Below are 25,669 nucleotides of genomic sequence, written 5' to 3'. Positions count from 1 at the left end.
ATTCTGGAAACGAAAAGGGGCCAATGCGGTATTTAGCGCTGACTAGGTGATCAATGGTTACGTGATAGCAGTATATATCTGCCACACTCTAATTTAAAACACAATTTAGAACAGAGCTACTGACCAAGATCGTGTTCGTCATGATTGCATCGTAGATCGGGTTACCAGAGAACGCCGATTAAGATACGAAGTCCATTCTACAACCCTGAAACCGAGTTTGTATGAAACTGCCTTGACAAAGCCGTCGATAGGTACAGACTTCACTGAGCACTTGTTCAAACCAACAGATAACTTTAATTGAATGAACAGTGTTTAGCTGATTGGTACTGCTTTTAAAAATTAATACAATACTGAAATAAAATACAAAAAAAAAAAAGTGGTGTGATAACGGCAAAATGAGAAAATGACACAAACAGCTCTATTGAATACAGCTTTCTGTTCATAACATTAATAATTAAATAATAATAATAATAATAATAATAATAATAATAATAGTTGTTGTTATTGTTGTTGTTGTTTCTGTTGATGTTGTTGTTGTTGTTTAACATTGTCAGAGGGAAGAGATACAGTATGCAGTGCATAATTATCAGGTTTGGGTACTAATTTTCTACATTCATGTCTCAAAGTCTATTTTCCATGAATTTCTTGACAATGTATGCAGTTCGTACCATGTAATATAAATCTATATTTATTTGCAATCAGGTCAGCATGATAAGCTTTCAAGTCCAAAAGAGTTCCAAACTATTCCAAAGTGTTTCTTTCTTCCCCCAAAAGACTCTGACATTCATATTAAAAAGCAGCTTTATTGTTGAATAATATCCATGTTAAATTATTTCTTGGGACAAAACAAGATCCTAGTTCACAGCAAAAGTCTTTGGTGTTTCAAAAAGTGCTCACACAAGACATTTAAAAAACTGTCTTTTTATGATCAATAATGAGTAGAAATGAATGAGTATCATGTTGAAATTGATGGATTCTGCTGTAGATACTCTACCAATCACTCTGTAAAATGTCTCCTGTGCTACAGTCATCAAGGTCCACCCTTAAAAGAATGACAGTTTTACTGATATGTGTTTACAGAATACATGGAGCTGATTGGTACAATTACTAATTTTTAAAATTGTTACCAGGGCACAAAACCACAGTGTGATTTATCCCATTTCATTGTGTGATATATTTGGCATTGTAGTAATCAGTTACTTTGACACAAATTTTGCAAGAGACACTAAACTCATGACATTTTAATGTTGTTGGTTGTTTTACCCAAAGAGCAGACCAACTTTGTTGCCAAAATCATGTAGTTACCGTGCCAACATCAATTTAGATAGGAAAATTAAAGAAACTGTTATATAAATCTATATATACAATATTATGGTACAGATGTAGGAAGACAAAGAAAAATCAATTTTTCATCTCTGCCACACAATATCAAATTTTGCATCTCCTTTGATTTTCCCTTATTCACATTGCTTTTTTTTCACAAGAAATCTTTATAAGCACTAATTTTGAGACCAAGTATGCTCATCAGCAAAAAATGATCATTTGACTGGCTATTTCCATCAATGAATAAAAAATTCCATCATACATTAAATTGAATCTCTAAAACAGTATTGACCTACAGTTATTGACCATTCCATCAAATTCAACTAAAAGTTTTGTAAGAACAGCACTAGAAGATATAAACACTAGGTGTAGAGAATTAAAAGCAGACATTTCATATACAATCCTTCATCAGAAACTTCATCTTCAGTTACCGAAACATCTGCTTTTAATCCTCAATACCTGGTGTTTTTATCTGCCATTTTTCCAATATTGTAATTTTATCTGATTGCACATAAATACATAGTACGGTTTTGTACCTTTTTAAACCTAAGTTTCTGTTTTTTACAACTAGAAGATATTAGCTTCACAGTTTTACTTCAAAGTACATCAATTACATAAAACTTAACATGCATACCTTATTAAATTTCACTCATAAATATCTGATCACATTGAAATAAAATCACAGAACATAAAATGTATTAGCATTCTGATTAAGGCAGGAACCCATCCAACCTATTGAATGGTGTCTAAATAGAACAGTCTTCACTAAAAAGTGGATAAAAACGCCATATGACTTTGACTGTGACTGGGGGTTTTCTAAAGCAACCATGAGGTGACTTTGGGTTTTCCTAAAGCCACTATAAGGTGACTTTGAGTTTTCTTAAACCACCATGGGTGACTTTTAATTTCTTAAGCCACCATGAGGTGACTTGGGGGTTTTTCTAAAGCCACCAATGAGGAGAATTCGAGTTTTCTAAAGCCACCATTACGAGACTTTGGGTTTTTCTGTAACCACCATCAGGTGAATTTTGGGTTTTCTGAAACCACCATGAGGTGACTTTGGATAAAATGATAAATGTCAGGGATAGTTAAATATTAAATAATGTGTTCATCTTTCTTATGTGTAGTATCATATTGGGCTTTGCAAAACAAATCATAGAGACCCTAATTCTCACTGATTCCTGTGCTGTTTTAGGCCATTCCATATCTGTGAGTACATGTTTTGTAGTTTATAGGAAGTCTATAGGGGTATTACTATCAATAGGGCATAGCTCTCTTATTAAAGCCATGCATCCAAATCAAGTACAGCTAACGGTTAGGCATGTACTTGTTGGCAAGAGACGCATTGTTAATCTTGAATCTAGTTTTTTTTTAAAGATGTTTTAAGATTTTCAAGAAATTCATAGTGTAAAAAAAAATGGAATTTGTTAGAAAACACCAAAGTGTGCTTTAAAGTTTTGAAATTTTTTGATAAGAAATTTAGAAATTCTATGTAAGTAAAAATCATAAAATGAACAAATCTTTGTGCTATGTAATTAATTTCCAAGGAAAATCCTAAAGACAATAGTGCCTGAAGATGAAAATTTATTCATACTTGCCTTAAAGGAAATTAATTTACACATATGTATGATAATTTGTATTTTTCAATCAAGTAATTCTTATAATCAAATATTTTGATTGTTGCAATAATCCAAAAACTCTGTATTTGTGCACTTTGAAAGTTAGAATTCCTTCTTGATGTCAGATCTTGCTGGTAACACAATAAATTGATTTGTGGCTATTGGAATGGCATCTTTGGACATTAAAAATATTTACATAAAGAGGACAAACTGGATGATATACTGAACATGTCATAGTGCTATGTTGTGGCACCTGACAGCCATATTGGTAAATCATAAACCAAATCAATGTGTCTATATATGTTTGAAAAAAATTGTGAGTTTCTGAAAATATTAAGGGGCCATCGATGATAATATCTGACGCACAAGAAATGTAATTCCTTTGTTTTACTTGAAACCCCTCCCATCCCCCTCAAAACGAAAGTTCTTATGTGAAATCAATTTCGTATTATGATGCCATTTCTTACAAACCCCCACACACCTCCCCGATCTGCACACCCATGAAAAAAAATACCGGAAGTGCACATTAATTAATAAACCTCCACTTTACCTGTTTTACTTTTTAAGACACAGAACATTTTAATGTATTTCGCACATAGGAAAATGTTTCATGTACATGTCTCACATTTAAAAAGCATACAAGTTTTTTATTTCACATCTATGTCTGTTCGTTGTTTTTTCTGTCTCCATATGTTGTGGTCATTCTGTTCTCGATGAACATGAAGGTATTGCGATCTCGCGGCAAAGACGCACTTCAAACAATAGATGAAAATCCTTATGCGATTTTGATGCATACAAAATGAAATGAGCTTTTACCCCTTCCCCCTAAACAAAAGAATTACATTTCTTGTGCGTCAGCTTTTATTATCGATGGCCCCTAAGGTAACAATCAAGCAACTCATTGCTTTGTAATACAAGAAAAGTCAAAGACTGTATGTGTTTTGAATGATGTACAAAATGGTTTTATATGCATATATATTGGTCTACAATGATGTCACATGATTAGCAAAGACTCATCTATCTCAATTTGTCCAGCTATTGATTATTTCTCTAAAATATCAAGCGTTGGCTCTTGCTTCAAGCACATTGCTATGGTGATGAGTACAGTACAGCATATTGCTATGGTGATGAGAACAGTACAGCATATTGCTATGGTGATGAGAACAGTATAGCATATTGCTATGGTGATGAGAGCAGTACAGCATATTGCTATGGTGATGAAAACAGTACAGCATATTGCTATGGTGATGAAAACAGTACAGTCCCTGTACTTTGCTGTGGTGATCAGAACAGTACAGCATATTGCTTTGGTGATGAGAACAGTACAGTGTATTGCTATGGTGATGAGGACAATACAGCATATTGCTATTGAGATGAGAACAGAACAGTGTATTGCTATGGTGATGAAAACATAACAGTGTATTGCTATGGTGATGAGAACAGTACAGCAGATTTCAATAGTGATACAAACAGAACACTACACTAAATTTCTATGTGTTTAGAACAGTACAGAAATAGTAATAACAACCATTCTTTTCATAATGCTCCTACAGTATTTTAAATAAAGACTCTGTAAGACATACGGGTATAAGGCCCTTAGATTCAACATTTCAACAGTTTGCTAATTGTGAACTTGAGTACGGGCTGTTTTCTGTATGTAAAAGGTTTTATGATAATCCTTTAATTAATTTTTTTTAATTATTTGACCCAGTAAAATGAATTATTTTCAAGAACTGCATGGTTAAACATGAAGCCTGCATGGACACAAGGATGCCAGCGTGTTTGGTGTATTTCAGTTTTCCCCAAAAAGCAGTGCATTGACAAAAGCTAATGAAAGACACAATACAGAACAAGGATGCAGAGTTGGAATGAGTGACAAAAGGGCAATTAATGGCAAGATGCCTTCACACTGCATTCTCTACTTAATCAGAAGTAAATTGAGTGACAATTCCTTAAGTTAATTATTGAACAATTTTGCTGCTGCTTTTCTGCTGTAAACTTTGAAGCAGATATACATATGTTGGTGCATGTAGACAATGACAAGGTTTGGCAGAACCAACTGGTAAAGGAGAAGACTTGTTCAAAGCCCATAGCAATGAAATTTACAGCATTCAAATACAAAATTTGATAAAAATGCCACATATTAAATTTTTGAATAAATGCAGAGACTGGAATATTTTCAGACATATCATCATCTTTGTTGATCTGTGGATTAGATAGATTACAAACTAAGAAATTATTGACAAGCCAAAGTAAAAGGGACAGTTGAAGTGCAGTAACTGTTTGTAAAAATCAGATGTTTTTCTGTTCTTACTAAGTACAAATCCTGCGATATGCCAGGGGATTCTCACCGTAATAATGTAGAACTTTTCCACCTTTCACTTCAACTTATCATGGCCTAATGGAGCTCTTTAACTCGATAACAACTTTGTAAGGGGGCTGTTAAATGAAAATTATGAATGGAAAGGGTGTGTGAAAGGCCCTTCCTATGGGGCATTGATAATTCTGAAAAGATGGTACGTGTGGACTAATACAGGAACATACGAATAATGAACACCAAACTGGTGAATTGGAAAAAGTGGCCTATTGTAATTGGAAAGTAACTGCCAATTATACAATGCATGCTGCTGGTAATCTGTAATAGCGTGTACTTCTCCACTGCATAAGCGCGTACTTAATTGGAAAATAATGCAACAAAAAAATCCTAGAGATCTTTCTTTCTTATTAGGAGAATTGTAATTGGTAATTGTTGTATTAGTGAACACGATATGAAACTAGTTCCATTCTAAAAGTAACTAAAGGTAACTGAAGGCAACTCAAAAGCTTTTGCATGTTCAGTCAAACTAAATCATAATAAGTTGGTTTTTGTTAAAATACCAACAAGTGGTGGCATACTAGCGCTTTCAAATTTGGAAAATTAGATGTGGTGAAAGTGTGCAGTACAAAAAATGCACTGCCAACTAGAATACTTCATTACTTGATCCGGTACCATGCATTACTGAATGGCTATCGGCACAAAGAAATACTGAGTTTGCGTTTCCTGAACAGATTTCCTACAACAATGACACGGGATGGAATCCCTTGAATTTTCAATGAGAATTAAAAGAGCGTAAAAGGAGGGAGTGATGGCTTGTAGCAATTCACTCAGAGAAAGTCACTGACGGGCAATTATACCCGCTATTATTAGTGTTTGCATGCCAATTACTGACATTGTCCTTCGATCAGGCATATGTATCACATTTATACTAGCCATTTCATTCAGTTTTTTCGCAAGGTCTCCCAGGGCCACTGATAAAAACTAAATTTGTAGAATTAATTTCTCTCCTTGCGAGAAACGACATCACAGCTTGTCTATCCAAGTGATAGTTGAGGAATAAAGCATACTGAAAAAACAAGAGGGAATATTGTTACTGTACAAATTTACATAGCAGCAATGGTACTGATATCTCACAGAATTGATGAAATATGACTTTGACAATTTAAAATAATAGGTTTTTCTAAAACGCAAAATAGCATCTTTTGCCAAACAGTGACAGTTATAGATTCAGACGGGTAATGTCAGATTTAAATTCACTGAGAAATGACAATTGCCAAACTCTGTAAATCTAAACTTTTGTACGCATTTATGTCTGCAAAAGCAATGCTGTATTTTTCATCATTGCCATGGTGACATGCATGATGGTCTTAATTTGGATAGAAATTATGAAGAAAATGATTGTTGAGTATTGTAACAAGCTTCTATCAGTGGGAGAGCCAGAGTTTAAATCTTGTCTCTCTGCTGTTTGACACGTTTCTTTAAATCATTACTGTCTTACAACCAAAAGTGCAGATCAATTTTTCTCAGTGTTCCACGTGTACATACATTTCCATCTGTCTGTTATGAAATAAATATTTACATCTGATGATTTTTGTTCATGCCTTTTTTATAGGCCTTCTGAGATGAATTAATTTTGTTAATTTGTGGAAAGATAGATGAGCACATAACAAAATGGTTTTTTACATTGATAACAGATGTAAGCTGAAATCAGTGTAGCTAGAAGAGTCAAACTTGTGGTGACATGGCACTGTTACAAGACTGAGTAGAATAATAAATGCCAAATCTAAATTCACTGAATTGGATTTGCTAATTGTATATGGTAAATTGACAGTATACCTTGCCCAAAAACAGACAAAGGTTAATGTCAGTTTGTACAGATACAGAAAGGCCTTCCAAGCAAAGTATTTCACAAAACAATTACAGGAAGAGTTAGAGCTAACACTAGTCATTATGGGTAGCTGGCAGCAACAATTATTTTGCAGATATTGGTGTCTTAATTTTAGGCATATGATATTGTGATTTGTCAAGTTTGTGCTTTTTGATATCACAAGTAATTAAGGAATAATGGCAAAACAACATCTCATTCTAACTGAATATGAAGGAAAAATGCTGGTTTTCCATGAGTTTCACTATCATAAAAGATCATCAAGTCAAATTTGCAAAATATAGAGTTTCAAACACAAAAAACAACGTAAACAATGTTGGTAGGGCAGTTAGGTACAAGCTTGATTTCCCTAGTGGTTCAGAATCTGTACTGTCAACCTAACATGCCAAACGCCCTTCAGGAATGTGAAAACAGATGTTGCAAACATTAAATGGAATTCACAGTACACATTTACATGTATATTTCAATGTCTACTCTATTGGCTGTAGGAATTTGATGAAGAACTCCAAAAATAATGTTCATTTGTTATTGTTCTTTAAGAGATCAGGATGATGTTTAGAAATAAATATCTGAGGAAAAATTTGCATTGACCTTGTCTGTCTGTAGTAGATGCTAAAACATACATACCAAAACACTGTCAATTGAGCAGATTTATGCCATTAATACAGTTTTCTCATGATGCAAGTTGAGAGAAAAGTGTACTTATCAGGCTGTATGCAAATGTCCTCATTGAAGAAGTTGTCACATATTCTTCTTTTGTTTCTCAGTGAATATTCAAGTTTCATTTGTTAAGGCAAAAACAGACAACAATAAACAACATGAACAAACATCAATACTGGAAGATGATTGTCTTGGATGATTGTCTATTGCTTACTTTACTGTTCACAAATTTGCAAAATGGATGTTGAAGATGCATGATATTTCATACGATCAAAGAATTACGGTAGACGTAAAGAGTCCTTGTCTTGATATATTCAATCTGCAAAGATACCACATTTGTCTCACTCCCTCAAATTGAAATTTATTTCATCTTACTAAAACATTCACAGCTGTCTTTCCCCTATACCATACTATGTACCATTAACATGACCTCAAATATGAAATAGATACTACTATGAAAAGCTCAACTTCCCCTGCTCTGAATTTTGTTGAAAACAAATATTAAACATCTCTAGCCTCAGCAGAAGTTTACAAATTAGGATCCATCTTAAAAGATTCGTATCCAAAAAGCATACATTTGCAGTAAGTAATCTTAGCACTTGCAAAAGTGGGTTCAGTTCCAGAGCAAAGTACTATAAAGACTTGAGAAAATGACTTTTATCAAAAAACTAGTAATACATCAAACTCTGTGTTTTAGGAACATAGCATTGTATAGCATGACTTATTATGAAATACTGATTTTGTCAGTTTTATTATTTGTTTTCACTTTCATCAGCGGCTGAGTTTCTCACAAGAGTAATTTTCACTGTGGCTTTAATAGAATTTGAAAAATGACAAATATAATCACAATAAAAAGTAAAAAAAAAGAACAACATTGAGATGGTAAGTGCAGGGTCATGAAATGCTTTTCAACTTTAGTTACTTATGCCAAGAGCATGTCTGAAATTTTCAGGTATACATATTATAGTCACTTTGGATTTCATTTGCATAAATCTTACCCAGACTGGAATGAATTCATCCAAGAATGGATTTCATTGGGAGATTGAAAACATAGAACACAACAAAAGCAACAACTGTCAACTGTAAAACACTGATCAAAGTTTCTGGCAGTTTTATTTGGGAGACTGCAATAGTACAAAGGGATTTACAAAGGGAATTACAAACTTTGATGTAACGGTAAATAAAAACATCCAGTGCTTCCATAGTATGGTATGAAACATTTTCTATGATTTGAAGCAACATGTACTGAATGTTATTTTATAGTGATAACAAGCATAAATTAAGTAATCATTACCTACAAATTTCAAATGTGAGTTTAAAGCCCCAATAGCTACAAATTTTATGCATTATTTTCATGCTTTTCAAACCAAAGTTGGTTTGTGTAAATATAGTAACTGAATGACATATATAGAAGTATCACTGTTCACTGATTTGGACCATGCCTATGCATTTCACAGGTTAAATAATTAAAACTAGTGCCACACTCATAAAATGGCACCTCATGAAAAAGTACAAAAGGTGCAGTATTTTGTGCACATACACATCATGATCATACAAGAACAAGCATTTAGTACTTGAATGCACAACATGCGATGGCTGACATTTTGTTTTTGTAATCTTTATTTTTCTGTCATGTAATTAATTTTTGAAAATGGCAGGAAATAAAAAATGATAATAAAAGTTTTGAATTACCATGCCACTTTAAACACTTATAACGGTGTTAAGTCGTTAATGGGTCTTATTCAAAGAAAACTCTTGGAAAACTCAGGATATTTTGAGATTGGTTTATTTCACATTTGTAGCTATTGTGGCTTCAATAGCTACATTGTGGACCTTGATTTTGTGTAAGGGACCAGTCAGTTCTTTTGGCCTGGAGGCCTGAGGATTATTTTTTTTCATATATCTATATATATAACTGTATATAACTATATATATATATATATATATATATATATATATATATATATATATATATATATATATATATATATATATATATATATATATATATATATATATATAGTCATATATAACCTCTATTGTAATTTTTATACTGCTAAGGTCATGGTGGATAGTTGATTCATTGATGTACAGTCATAGCTTCTATTCAATGCTACTTTTGTAGTATGTTGTACTGGTCAACAGATTTGTATTGAGCTCTGTTTTATTTCGCAAAGACTACACTATGTTATACTTGTTTTGTAAGTTAGCTTTTTAGGATTAGTACCTGTATACTTACTACATTAAAATAAGAATTGGCCAACTATGTCTTTTGTTTCCTTTTTTATTAAAAAAAATTAAACACATTGACTCTCTTTTAGCATTTCCAAAACAAGGTGATTCATTACCAAATTCAAGATCAGGGTGATTCTCTCCCCCCCCCCTCCAAAGAAACTGACCAGTCCCTAGGTGTTTTGACCTTTGTGACAAATTCTGCCTGCCATACACCAGACTGTTCCAATTTGGTAAACTATGAGAAAGTATGTTGCTTGAGAAGTTATTGACAGTTTAGGTCTAAAGTAATCTTGTAATAAACCTAGGCTATAATACAAACAGACTGTAGAGCAGGTAACTTAAAAGCCACAATACACATGTCTGTAGGTTTGACACACACTCAGTAATAACCAACAATGACTGCAGTGTCACAGCTGTTGTGTATTCAGATCCACCTATTGGCAAACAAAAAGCTGATAGAATGTCTTTTCTGCAGAATAACTTTTCATATTCTTGGTGCTTTCAGAAATAGAATGTACAAAAATCATTTGTAATATTGACATTTATGCATATAATTTTGTACCAACTTCTGTTTTTGATTTCGCTCCAAAACTTACATGTTAACAGCAACTTAAACCTAATAAACAGTTAATGATAGAAGGGTGCACTACAATAGATTTGTACAAACATTATGACTACATGTTCATTTTGGCTTCACATATTATATGAAATTCTTTCCATAACATCAGACATATAGAACCCTTGGCGGTGAATAGCCTTCTTTGAATACTTTGCTATGATTGTTGACACTAAAAATTGGGCAATAACTGTAATAATGGTAGTTTGACAATTCAAATCCTGCAGCCATAAACTGGCAAAAAATTCACAAAAGAAATTGACTTATTTCAAATGGCCTCTGAATTATCTGCTAGGCTGGAATTGTGAAGAAAGTTACTCTGTAATAATAAGGAAATTGATGTACTATGTCAGGGACAGGCTCTTTAGAACAATTAACAACCTTTGTTGGAATGGAGTAACATTATCCTTGCATGTGAAAAGTAAACCTTTCCTTATACCTAAATTATGTGATGGCCCCAAGGACAGGCTATCAAGGGACCCTCTGGAAAATTGAAGATCTTTATACTGCATTTCCATCAGCTTGAAACACTGCTTGTGAAACTCTGTTATTGCCAAATCTCATGATGATTTCAAGACTGAAAATGTCTTGGTGTTTGTTTTTTATGGTATTTGACTGGAAAAACCACCACACATAGAAATAACCAAGTTTTACTGAAGTGCTTTAGAATTTATTGACTGGCTGAAAATGCTAGAAAACTTGATAATGTGAAGCTGAAGTTTCATAACAAATCCTTTCAACCAATCATCAAGGCTGACTATGCTGATGCTCTCTCAGAGAAACTAAAGAGGGCAGTCTATAAGGCCCTGTGATCTTAGCAATACCTTGCAGATCTTTGAAATAGAAAGTCATGGTGGGTGGAAAGGTGTGGTCCTATGGCCTTACAAATGCACTGGATACATGAAAGGCTGGGGGTTTGGTTTGAGTGGCATAGTGAGGATGGTGACTTGATAAGAACACTGATTTGGTAACTAAGATCATGATGGTTTTATGTGATCCTTCAAATAAGTCACTCACACAAAGATGTGAGAAAACATGAACAGAAACTTCTGCACACCTCAATGTTACTAAAACTAAAGAGATAGTGATTGATTTTAGTTGTAGGCACGATGAGCCACAACCAGTGTGCTTTAAGGGGAAAACAGTCGACAGAGTGTGTACTAACAAATATCTTGGTCAAATTTTGGACAATAAGTTAAACTGGAAGGAAAGCACTTCAAATATCATTAAAAAAGCTCAACCACGCCTGTATTGCTTGCATAAGTTACAGTCTTTTGAGGTAAATCCTAGTATTTTGTACACTTTTTATTCATCCACTGTACAAAGTGTTTTAATGTTTGGAGCTGATTGTTGGGGTGGTAACATCTCAGTCCAGGAGAAAACTAGATTGGAAAAGGTAATTAAAAAAGCTAGAAAAGAGGTGGGGCAGAAATTATGCTCCTTTGATGAAATTTATACAGACAAAATGATTTATAAGAGAAATGCCATCCTCAGTGATGAGACACATCCCTTGTACAAAGAATTTGATAGTCATCGTATCGAAAGAACTGGTAGATTAGAGTGCCCTTTGCACACACACAGCGTTTTAAACATTCTTTTATAAATTAAGCAGAGCAGATTTCTAAGCAAGTTTGTTTTTGATACATTTTTATGTTAGTGTATGAACGTGTTTGCCTTTTTATTCTTTGTTGCCGGATAGTTTTGAAGCAGATATTGTAATTTCTCTACGGAGATCAATAAAGTATTTATTATTATTTATTATTATTAAAAAGGAATAAAATAGATATGTAATATTTCATAATCACAGAATATCACAGTTATATCATCTTGGCATTCTTCAGACTCAAAATAAATATGTTTTTGCATTTATGCATTTATGTAACATGAAATATAGCAGTGAAAGAAGTGATATTGGCACTACTGCCATATGATAAATATATCTAGTGTTGAAATAATACAAAAAGTGTTGTTAGGTATTGTCATGAAACAAAATCAGGAGAACTATTCACAAGATATACTGACAGATAGCATTTGTCACTTGAATCAAATTTTAATCAGTATATATAAATGCTAAAATGCTTGTGTATATGGTCTTCATGCTGCTAATCCCTGCACTCCATGACTATTAATCACATAATAGCATATATCTTTCGGCAAGTAAGAGGCAAAAATAGCCTGTAAAGTCCTCACAACACATTTAGATTGTGTGCTACTTGTACCATCAGAGCTATCAATGGTCATACTAGTTCTTGACAGTAATAATCTGGATGTCACTAAATTGGACCATGTTAATCCAAGGGCTGGAATAACGTCATATCTGCAAAAGTCACTATCCCGTCTCATATTTGCACTAACCTGTAAATGTTAAAAGAAAATGACAACAGTAAGGAGAGTTGTAGTTTACTCATTAAGTGTTAGTTTGACTTTGGGGAATTTCAAAATCCTGCCCTTATAGCTTACAAAATATTTTACAATATGTGCCTCATGTTTCTTGCCTTGGGATCCCTGAGTACCATGGCTACTTGCACTGCAGAGTAAATACTTAAATATATTATGCCATTTCTTTATGTTTTGGCCTGGACAAAATTGATGTGGGTGAGGGAGAGGTCTGATGCTTTTCAACAACTGGATTATTTGTGACACGTGTTGATGAAAAAGGTGGAAATCTTTGGGCCAATGTGCAGCATCTAAGAAGCTGTTATCCAATTGGGTAGCTGATTCTTACTAATATAATTAAAACAATACAAATAGACTCCCTAACTTGCGGTGAATAGTGAGAATGGACCAATCAGAGATAACCTTATTAGCACGCTGCACATCAGCAATCTTTGATAGCTCATTTAATTTCAGGATGGCCTGACAAAATACACAATTGAAGATTTCATCATAATTTGAACATATCACTTTAATATCATCCCTGAGATCATGTCAACCAAAGCCGTGAGATGAGTAAGAACCAAATTTTTTGATAAAAATAGGCAAAAATTGCCCACAAAATACAAAATTACAGATTTCATCATAATTTCAATATATCATATTAAAATAACCCCTTGGAACCTGTATACCAAATATCAAAGCTATCAGAAGAGCAGTTTTTGAGAAACAAATTTTTTGACCAAAAATGGCAAAAATTGCCTTAAAAATATAAAATTGCACATTTCATCATAATATCAATATATCACATTTAGTTCATCTGTAGGAACCTGTGTATCAAATTTCAAAGCAATTAAACGTTTAGTTTCAGAGAATAAGACAATTGTTGGTGGATGACCGATGGACAGATGACAGACGGACAACAACGGAAAATCAGCCTATTTGATATGCTCCGCATTGCTGATAGTGGAGCTAACAATAACTTGAAAGGCAACTGCTGATGTTAAGATGAAAACTTGAAAACATATTAACAACTCGGACAACAAGCTGCAACAACAGCTGTGTGCAACATTGACAAAATTTGTCTGAATTTCTCGCATCAGTGTATGTCATTGTGGTCTGTTGAATTACATTTTCATATGTCTCATGTTGTTGGTATACAATATTGCAATAGTGGAGGCCATGCTACCTTCAACAGACTTTAAACTTTGAATTTTTTCAAGTTTTGTACGTACTGCAGTTACATGTAACAAGTAAAAGGGGTGGCTGCATTGTAATCATGCTACAAAGGATATGAAAATCAAATGGGAATGAGAGTATTCGAAGGTTTCTCAGTTTTAAAGCTGGATTTTCAATTTAGCCGAAGACTTCATAAATTTTAGAGCTATGAATCACCACTGTAAATTTATCAAACTATTCACTTCTTGATGATTAGAAAACAGGTTGACAAATTCTGAGACCAATTCATATCATGCCCAGTCCACACAGTAAAGGTAATTCACACCTAGAGCAGTGGGCATTTCAAGACCAGTGTTGGAACTGTGGAAAGGCCTGATATTCACATACCTCTACTTTACATAATTTCAACTTATATATCTATGCAATTCAACAGGTGGTTCCAGAGTTCTAGACTTTCACCTTTTTCACATTTTCCAACCTTTTCTGCATATTTTAAGGATCAGATTTTTCATTTTATTAAGGAGATGTGTTCATCCCACAATGCATTACTACATTGCATATCAAAGTGATAAATGAGTAATTGTAGTGGACTGACAGCCAGACAGACATACAGACACTGGATTCTCCGCTTATTGATGGGATGGATCACTTTCATATACACATTACAGAATATGAACTGGGAATTAATGAAATCCCAGATTAGAACCAAGGCCAACACATCAGGTGACTTATTGACTCATTACTTGCCATTTACTTGACAAAGTTATAACTCTCTACACTGATCACTGAATCACGGCAACAAATGATTTGTCATCATTATATTCAAATTATTTATTAAGGTACTGAGATTAACAAGGTAAATACTATGAGACAGAGAAAATTTTTGATAAGGCAGTTTATCCTTAGAAAGCAACTGACCTGGTTAACACAAATCACAGGAATATTATGCTGCTGGCTTAGTTTGTGTAATAATAATCCCAAAGATCTGAGATGATAAGCTCTTTTGGCTGTCTCTTCCAACCCGTACTCCCCTCTAAACAATGCAGCAATGGAATCAACCACCACTAATTTCACAAGATTTCTTCTCAGTAGGATGGGAATCCTCTTTGTCACGCATTGCAGCAAACCTTCCTAATAAAGAGAATTAATTAACATATAAACATCACAGGAGTTAAGAAGACAGTATGTGCAATTGGAATTCTAATACTGTAGAGTCATCTCAACAGACATCAACCTTATTTTCAAAGTTCATTGTATAGGCATATTTCTGACTTAGTACTTACACATTTTGGAGGGAGTGAGAGAGATTACTGCATAAGCCTTTCAAAGGAAGTTTGTGCATTGAACTGAAAGCCCCCTTTCCCTCCCTACTATCAAAATGTTAAAGTTGTATTGATAACAAACTGTGAGTAAAACGGAAAAGTTTAGACATGACTATTAAACAATTCTGAAATGTAACCATATGTCATCATTTAGTTAAGGTTCCAGGACAAGTATTGAGCCCTTCTAAACAATGAACTATCTGCAAACAACTGTGCTTGTAACTAAATAAAAGAATGTATTTTTTGAAAGCCTTGATATTGGCAAATGCTGTAATTTTTATTTTGTAATAATCAATTACATTAAGATCATGTGGCAGAAAATTTGAGTAACCTGTAAAAAGTTGTTTTTTATCTTCCCAGTACAATCACTGCAGTGTTTCCTATTGAAACTTGTGTAATTAGAAGTTCTTTTATCAATCTTACACACACAGTCTGTGATTTTTGGAGTTCCATATAATTTTCTTTTATACGCTGATTTTCCGGCTCATGATTGGTCCATAGTCAAATACTTTTCACAGTCTGTATCAAAATCATGAACACTGATAAAAGAAACCCATGAAAACATAAATTTTCTTGAGTTTGTTGTGTTATTAGTAGTTTGTGCACATTTTGACCGGGAACACTGCAGTACTGAGTACAGGGGAAGATAAAAACACATTTTTTTTGGAGGGTTTTCAAATTTATCATATCACAAAACCAATTGAAGAGCAAATGTACAGGATAGTGTATTATCTTTGAAAGAATTAAGCTGACATATGTAGGAGAAATGGGTCTGGATGCATATATGCAAGGACTGACACACAGAACCAATCTATAAGTATTTCCAGGCAACTAACAAAATAAACATCTTGCAGCCATATTGAAATGTTAGGCGAAAACAAAAACAATGTGCATATGTATGATATAGGGTTATCCTTGTATCAACTTTCACAGAAAATAGTCAGGGCAATCATGTTTACCGGAGAAAACACGGTGTACGTATGACATAGTTTTACCGTAAGTCATTGTGCTGACTCTGAAAACATCTTTGAGAAAATTTTTCAGACAGACTGCTGATGCACACACACACAGATACACAGACAGACATGACCAAAACAGCTGCCTACTGGACTTTGTCTGTTTAGACTAATCATGCAGAACAAGTCTCTTCAGGACTACATTTCTAACTGTAAATTCTTTTTTACAGCCACATTTCTGATATTACGTAATCTGATATTTCTCAAAAGATTACCTTATTACAAACGATCTTTTTAAATTATCATTCAAATAATGAGAACAAAGCATGATAATATCTGACTTTCAATTCATACCTTATCGGAGGCATGTTCTATGAAAATGTGATCACCGAGTCTAGGGTTTTTGGTTACATTGGAATCAAGCTTCTTTTCAAAATGTTGAATCATCTGGTGAAGTCTCTTGCTTGGAAAAACATCTTCAGTACAAATATACACTGCACCTTAAAAAAGAAAAGAAAAACAGCAATAAAGATAGTGTGGTCCTATTTGATAAGGATGGATGTAAGTTTGACATATAGATTATGATAAGTAGTTTCATAGGAAGAGTCTTGAAAAGAAGGACATGGGGTCAAGAGACACTTAGGGGCCGTGGATAATTAAAACATGCGCATGGTAAACGAAACTAAGTGTATTTTCTATATAACCCCCATATTCCGAACGAGTGTGGCTGCGTCGCGGACGAGTGATTCCCCGTGTAGCGGCCGTATTCCTCCGAGCCGGTATTTTGTGTTCTACACATATATTTTAATACTCCATATTTCCTTATGTTTCATTACCCTCCCACTTTTGCATTTCAGGGATTTGAAAATAAGTTCTGAACTGAACTTAACTGTGAACAGCTGATTTTTTGTTTACGTTTTAAAAGTAGTCCGGGTCCCATATCCACCACATGTGGAATATGGATTCATCGTAGTCATATACCTATAGTGTGACGTCATACTATAGGGATAACTGGGTCTATGTATGTGATAATTGTCAATATCCCCCTCCCCCTCCCCTACACGAAAGTATGGAGGTGCGACAATCCATCCAAGCCTCATTCTGTATCTCTATCCAACAATTGGTGATTACGTCACTATGAAATCACACATACTCTACCGACCCCCATACCCTCTAAAATCAATCTCTGTTCAGTGCCAACCCAACAATGACGCAACCAATAGAATGACATGAAACAGTGTATCCAAAATGATTGCTACGTTATTTTACTTGTGCAAAGATTCACATTTAAGTCAAAATAATGCTGGTGTAGCACCGGTGCTGTACTGGCCTGTTATACTCCAAACAATGTAAAGCGATATTTTGTGATACGGGAAAATGTGTAGCGAGATGTTGCAATTGGAAAAATTGTAGTGCGATTTTTGAGCATGGTAATCAAAATACAGGCAAACCCCTCCCCCCACAAACATAAAAGTTGTGTTTACTGTGCGCGTGTTTTAATTATCCACGGCCCCTTAGGTCATTTTGACTTCCCATGTCAAAATTTAAAACAAATGTGCCTTAAAATATACTCATACAAATTCATACAATTCAGACAAATGTGAACTTTGCTTTTATTTGAGAAAAGAGGTCAAAGGTCGCCCTAAATTTGGTAACGAATTATGGTCTCTTAGTGGTCCGTAGCTTATAGGAACCCAATCACTAGCTCAACCTAGACTTATTATGCACAAAATCAAAATGGGTACTACACAAAAGAAATTGTGCAGTACAAAACCTGACCTTCCACTGGAGCAATCTGCCTTCATGTGTATCTTTGGATTGTCACAAATCAAATTTTGGCCCATAAGTTAATACACAGAGCAGTTAAAACCCATAATTTGTAAGTTAGTTTGGCTTTGGTATCCACACTGTATATTTACTTTTCCAAGCTTTTATTTGCCTAACTGCACACATTTTTTTGCCTAACTTTACAACACTACATACATGCACACAACAATAATTGTTTGCTCACTTTGTGCTAGAAATTGAGTAAAAACGGATAAAAACAAGACATGTATAGCCACAGAATGAACAATTCTGACTCCAGTTCAACTCAAGGAACACACATGCCAAACATAAAAGTAATCTAATCTGTGGTTTTAAGGAAAAGTTGAAAATATTCATTTTGACCAAACTTTAACAAAAAACAGGAAAATCGTATCAGGAGAAATTTGCCCAAGTGACCATCCCACCAAATTAAAAAATCTTACTGGACAGTTTTTGAGATGCATTTGTACTAGTGTCTATGGCATATTACATGCAGCACACGGCATATACGCCAAGTCATGTCATTTTCCAAAGGACTAAAAATTGATCCAAGTAATGTACATTTGTAAATGTAATCATTTCTTTGAAGGAAGTTACTTTAACTAAAAACCGGAATATTGGCCTCAAAAGTTCACGTCTAACTGCCATCATCACCGAAGACTTGGAACCTAAAAACCAAATTTGAAAGCTATAACTGGTCAGTTTCAATGAAAAATGCATAAAAAACCACCAAAAATTGCCTAGTTGTGCCTTTATTTCCCACACTACTGGTAGGTACAAACACATCTTGGTGCTGGTTCCAAGTTCTGGGCAAAGTTGATTTCAAAAGAGTCAAAGAAAAGGTATGCTAGGCATCTGTACCCATTTACTCTAGTTGTGTCAGATAACACACAGTTCACCATTAATGAAACACAGACAGCATTGGAAATAACCGTTTTAGATTTGTTACCTGGGTAATTACAAGGAAATATGTTGAATTTCAGGTTGTTAGTGACTTAACACACTTCCCCTGGTGCTGTCAACAGTCTCCTGAATTCATAATATCATTAATTCTTAAACTTTAAACCATGCAGAATGCAAATAGTGTGCAAACTATCTACAGCCATAGTCCTCCCTTTTCTGAGTACTCTCAAAGTATTTAAGAATTAAAACTTACAAAATTCAAAAAATAATCATAAAAATCTGTAATGCCTGTATGATTCATCTTATCCACCTCACTTGACAATTCTCCATCTTTATCCTTTGAGTTACATTGTAACAAACTTTCCAAACCAGATGTACACTGCTTTTTTAACTTGTTTACAGACATATATCGGTGCCCTCTCTTTCAAACCTTCTCTAGGGACAGACATTGACATTATGACTACAGCACCACAGACATTGACATTATGACTACAGCACCACAGACATTCATCAGTTAAGCTAAAAATCAGTGTCTGTACATTGTATATTGAATGAGCACCCAATGTCCCTAATGCCCTTGGATACTGTGTCAGAGACCACTTGTTGTACCATAACTTGTAGAAAGTTCAATTAACACATACCTGCATTGAGTCCATTCATGTCAAGTGGCAGCTGTACTGCTAAGCACAATTGCATACATAACTGGGTTTTCCCTGTTGCACTTTCACCAACAATTTCGGTGATACCACCGGATCTAACACCACCTCGTAGAAATTCATCTATGACTTTGCAACCAGTGGAAATTCTTTGAACTTTAAGAGCACTGGGACACAACCCCTCATGGATATCTAGGGCTTTGTTGTTATTTAACATGTAAGGAATAGAGAAGAGAAGACCAGATATGTATCATTTGGACAAGCAAACAATGTGGAGGGGACAAAGTCCTGTAAATGTTACGGAAGAGAGAAGTTAAAACTAAAATTCAAAGAATTTCTATCCATAGCAATACTTTTCCTTATCATACAAATGTTTGTTCTGTTTGTAAAAAGCATTCTCTTTTTTTTTAAAAGACTGTGTTAAGCATATCAGCATAGCTCCCATGTTGTCCAATGTTATTGTAGACAACTACAGATAGTGGTCTAGACTACAATTCATCTGTAAACATTACCATTGCATATATTGTGTTTGCAAGACTCGTAGTTTTCACATATTTTAGGAAAATATTAGGAAACATACTTGATTTTTGGATGAAGAACAATGAAAGTATTATTGAAAGTTACAGTTATTGTCCCTAATAAGAAATTAAGAAAATGAATGGAAATTTTTTATTTGCCATGTAAAAATTTGCTGCAGCTAAAATCACACTAAACCAACTACAAGTCTGGTGATATCAACACAAACAAGTTTATTCACTAAAATGTGAAAATGATTGTATACTAAACCCACCTGTTGTCATTGGGCTTTGTGTGACATATTTAGCTGTCTCTTTGAGTAGATGCTGTATATCATTGGAAGATAACTTTGTTTGACGGTGAAGATCAGCTTCAGAAAGTGTCAGTATTTTCTGTGCAGAACAGAGTTTAGCTGTATGAACAAAAGAATAAAAGTATAGGTGTATCATCAACAAGAGAGCCTGTAAAGGCATATGATCATCATATCCATATACATGAAGGACTTTCATCAAAACACATTCATTTCATCTGGAATTTGCCTGATGGCATTTTGAAAAATAGTGTCAATGATACTGGGCTTTCATTCATATTTCGATGACAATCTATTGGTATTAATATTGACCTCCATTTGTATGAAACAAAGTGTCATACTTGTCAGTATTTTAACAAAACCTGTGTTATATTTGGGAAGTGAGTTTGAATATCATTTATATGTATCAGTAGTTTTATAATAATTCAGAACAAACAAACATGAAAACATAAAAGGAAATTTGCACATCAAATTTTAAAGCCATTAGTAGGTGATTTCTTAAGAAAAATTCTTCAATCAAAATTGCTCAAAATATTCTTAGGAATACAATGTCTCTTATTTTGTTTCACATAATAAAAAAGTTAATAGCCTAGTCACTGCCATGACTGGTAAATTTGACTGGCACAGCACAAGAATGGTGCTTGAAATTAAGTTTAGATACATTATATCAATTAAAGAAATTAATAAGCTGTGATTAGTACATAGGTTCTATATATTGAAAGTGCATGCATTCACTTTACAGACATTATAACAAGACTTTCTCCTGACCAGAATTGAGTGCTGTTATTTTGGCTAGATGGACCTCACTGAGCGATGGCACTGAAATCTTGTTATAGAATTAATCATTAGATGTTTAATGGTGGTGAGAAACAGTCTGTTGGCACTTTGGTTAGCATCCATACAAACAAACATACATATGATTACAAGGACACATTTTAAGGTAATACCTTGAAAAGACTTCATGATATCTGGAGTATTGGAGATATGTCTTTCTTTAAGTTTTACATAATTCTTAGCAAGATCTACATACTATGTTGTGAATTGAAACTTTCATTTTCCCATGAATAAATGTATGAATAAATGAATAAATGGCGATCAGCAAGTCTGGAACAGAAATCTTGGTTGTGTTAGCATTGCAAAAGATATAGAAAAGCAAATAGTAATATGCAAATTGTACACCTTAGCAACAGTGAAACTAAAAATACACTAAGATCTAAATATTAGTGCCACTTCAATGAACACAAAAGTGATGTATATAATTTTGGCCTACTGGTACAGGTTAGTTTAATTACAATTGGCATTTGCAACAAGGTGACTTGAATTGGCATTGAGCATGGCTGAAGAGCTTTATAGAATTTTATTCAAATCTGGACAACTGATGCATGAAAATGTTTAGAGTATTTAAATAGTATAAATATTTTGCTGATCATTTATTGTATCTGGTTTATCGCACCGTTTTATCAATGTGTTTGACAGACAAACGACAGCTTCAAAAATCAATATTTCTTTACTTCAGTGATTGGCTGGATGGATGTATTTATATGTGCTGCAATAATTTTTTATGAGTAATAATAGACAGTAGAGGGCCCCATTACCCGTGGGGAAGACGCTCAATTTTCAAACTAATGTTAAGTGTCAGTATGTATTTTCAAGTAAACTCAATTTCATGGCAATGACATTTTACTGCCTAATTTACAAGGCATTGATATTTTTTTACGAATTTTCATTAGTTCTACGCATGGATTTTTTGATCGAACAATTGATGTTGCATGTAAAGTTTGGCCACACATCCAATGCATTCACTTTGCACTGATGTTTTTTGATAAAAATCGTATGGTCAATCCAGTCAATGTAGTATCACTCAACTCTGAACGGTATGAAATGTGTCATTCTGTCAGCCAACCCCCTATCCACCCTTTGCGTTTTCACGTAACGGGGCTTTTTTTTTTTGCCTACTTTTAGTGATTTTCTGAAATATGGACGCCTTATGTAAACATAGTAGGGTATGCAGCTTGGGCCAGGGCAGCAGGTAACCTCGACCCCTGTCCGTTTCGACCCTCATTACTTCAACCTCAGTCGCTAGTCATGTTATATGACAACATTTTACTGAATATGTTAAGCCTTGAGAATTGGTTTTTCTGTTAGATAATCTGCTTGCTTGACTACAAAATTTGATACTTGAGGGACGCCTAAGGGGGTACCCTATAGTACATGTATTGTTATTTACTGACTGGGGACTGTGTGTCACTGAAGGGGGGATTACCACGTCATTTACTGACTTGGGGAAAAACGCATTCTTCATCATCGCAATTGCTTGCCACATGCAGCAAAATTGGATGAGCGAAGGCGATCCACTTGCCTTGATGACTTAACAGTTATGCTCAACGGAAAGTAGACGATGAGATTAAATGATACCTTACTAAATTACTAATTTACATCAGACACTTTATTTCTAAACTACACTAGTACCTCACAATATTGCTTGCGAGCGGCAAGTTCTCAAAGACAAGAATAACAAATACCAGACCTAAATGATTCCTTAACATAACAGTCGCTTGCCTGCTTCTCTGCCGACATGAGTGCCTTATCTCTTTCCAATCGGCAGCTATAGCACTTCTATGTTCATAGTAAATTCCCGGAGTAAATTACACCGATTGATGCACCAAACTTATAATACATTTTCAACTTATTTAGACACATAAAATTGACCACCGGATTGATTGTACGAAAGAATTTTAGCGTGAACTTTGATTTTGAGTCGAGCTGAGGGTCGAAATCGGCAACTGCAGAACCGAAATCGGCAGCTATAGCAGTTCTATGTTTCAAGTAAATAACATCCATTGATGCACTTTTCCAAACTTATAATACATTTTCAACTTATTTAAACACATAAAATTGACCACCGGATAGATTGTACGAAAGAAATTTTTAGCGTGAACTTGGATTTTTAGTCGAGGGTCGAAATCGGCAACTCGGCAGCTATAGCAGTTCTATATTCCAAGTCAATTCCCGGAGTAAATTACACCGATTGATGCACCAAACTTATAATACATTTTCAACTTATTTAGACACATAAAATTGACCACCGGATTGATTGTACGAAAGAATTTTAGCGTGAACTTGGATTTTGAGTCGAGGGTCGAAATCGGCAACTGCAGAACCGAAATCGGCAGCTATAGCAGTTCTATGTTCAAAGTAAATAACATCCATTAATGCACTTCCCCAAACTTATAATACATCTTTAACTAATTTAGACACATAAAATTGACCACCGGATTGATTGTACAAAAGAAATTTTTGGCGTGAACTTGGATTTTGAGTCGAGGGTCGAAATCGGCAACTGCAGAACCGAAATCGGCAGCTATAGCAGTTCTATGTTCACATAGTAAATTCCCGGAGTAAATTACACCGATTGATGCACTTTTCCAAACTTATAATACATTTTCAACTTATTTAGACACATAAAATTGACCACCGGATTGATTGTACGAAAGAATTTTAGCGTGAACTTTGATTTTGAGTCGAGCTGAGGGTCGAAATCGGCAACTGCAGAACCGAAATCGGCAGCTATAGCAGTTCTATGTTTCAAGTAAATAACATCGATTGATGCACTTCCCCAAACTTATAATACATTTTTAACTAATTTAGACACATAAAATTGACCACTGGATAGATTGTACGAAAGAATTTAGCGTGAACTTTGATTTTGAGTCGAGCTGAGGGTCGAAATCGGCAACTGCAGAACCGAAATCGGCAGCTATAGCAGTCCTATGTTTCAAGTAAATAACATCGATTGATGCACTTTTCCAAACTTATAATACATTTTCAACTAATTTAGACACATAAAATTGACCACCGGATTGATTGTACGAAAGAATTTTAGCGTGAACTTTGATTTTGAGACGAGCTGAGGGTCGAAATCGGCAACTGCAGAACCGAAATCGGCAGCTATAGCATTCTATGTTCATAGTAAATAACATCGATTGATGCACTTTTCCAAACTTAGGCCCTATAATACATTTTCAACTAATGTAGACACATAAAAATGACCACCGCATAGATTATATACGAAAGAAATTTTAGCGTGAACTTCGTTTTTCAGTCGAGGGTCGAAATCGGCAACTCGGCAGCTATAGCAGTTCTATGTTCCAAGAAGGCCTAAATTCCCGGAGTAAATTACACCGATTGATCCATAGACTTTCCGTTTTTAAGGTCTAAGCTTATGATTGATCCAAACTTATTTACATTTTCAACTTATTTAGACACATAAAAGTGACCACCGGATTGATTATACGGAAGAAATTTTAGCGTGAACTTGGATTTTGAGTCGAGAGTCAAAATTGGCAACTGCAGAACCGAAACCGGCAGAAAGTTTAGCGTGAACTTGAATTTTGCGTCGAGGGTCGAAATCGGCAACAGAACCGAAATCGGCAGCTATAGCTGCCGATCTTATCCCAGTGAAGCCCTGTTGGATAGTCTGCGCATGCGCGGGGGACGAAATCGGCAAGGGATAAAATCGGCACGGCACCCCCACAGAGATGGCAATCAGAAAGTTCTGGCGAAATCCACTGGCGTTCGTTCGTCTTCCAAACAGTCTGATCGAAAGCTCTGTGCCCGGGCCCTGCACACTTATTAACACACTAAATAGTAAATGAAGGGTGTCTGAGTATGCCCTGTACTTTTAGCTACGGTTCAAAAGGTATGTCTGTGTTCTGGTGTTCAGCCCGCAGCATAGTACTACACTCACACTAAAACATTCATTCTCTAAAATCCATATCTTCAAAACAATATTACCTTTCTTCAATGCTCCTAGTATTTTTGGATGAAGTTCAAGTGCCTGTAGCTCCATCATTAAGCTAACGGTTACGACAGATTCGCAAAACAACACATGGTAATGTAATAAACAACATAAAGTGACAGCAGACGAGCGAGAGTTGACGGAGCGGGCGATCGTTGTATGCGCAGTGCATGCATGCACTGGGTCGAAAATAGT

The 25,669-nt window shown here is 34.8% G+C and overlaps 1 protein-coding gene across 1 annotated transcript; it reads right to left on the bottom strand.

The window, feature by feature from the left end:
* Positions 1–11,303: 11,303 nt before the first annotated feature.
* LOC139144308 (DNA repair protein XRCC3-like) lies at positions 11,304–25,662 on the bottom strand. Its single transcript, XM_070715002.1, has 6 exons — positions 25,471–25,662; positions 20,641–20,778; positions 19,836–20,048; positions 16,840–16,985; positions 15,126–15,338; positions 11,304–13,010 (listed from the first exon to the last, which is right to left on the bottom strand). The coding sequence occupies exons 1-6, from the start codon at positions 25,526–25,528 to the stop codon at positions 12,750–12,752; spliced, it is 1,029 nt and encodes a 342-aa protein (XP_070571103.1). The 5' UTR covers positions 25,529–25,662; the 3' UTR covers positions 11,304–12,749.
* Between the last annotated feature and the right edge of the window lie 7 nt (positions 25,663–25,669).

Source organism: Ptychodera flava, chromosome 11, assembly GCF_041260155.1.
Source record: "Ptychodera flava strain L36383 chromosome 11, AS_Pfla_20210202, whole genome shotgun sequence".
In the NCBI taxonomy this organism is placed as follows: Eukaryota; Metazoa; Hemichordata; class Enteropneusta; family Ptychoderidae; genus Ptychodera; species Ptychodera flava.
This window is presented reverse-complemented; position numbering and strand designations above follow the sequence as displayed.

What these genes read in the sequence shown, in the direction of transcription:
- LOC139144308 (XM_070715002.1), bottom strand. Translation starts at nt 25,528, where the DNA reads ATGATGGAGCTACAGGCACTTGAACTTCATCCAAAAATACTAGGAGCA. An exon ending in ACAAAGCCCAATGACAACAG is followed by an intron (nt 20,049 to 20,640) that starts GTGGGTTTAGTA and finishes ATAACAACAAAG; the next exon opens with CCCTAGATATCCATGAGGGG. An exon ending in CTGTGATTTGTGTTAACCAG is followed by an intron (nt 13,011 to 15,125) that starts GTCAGTTGCTTT and finishes TAACATTTACAG; the next exon opens with GTTAGTGCAAATATGAGACG.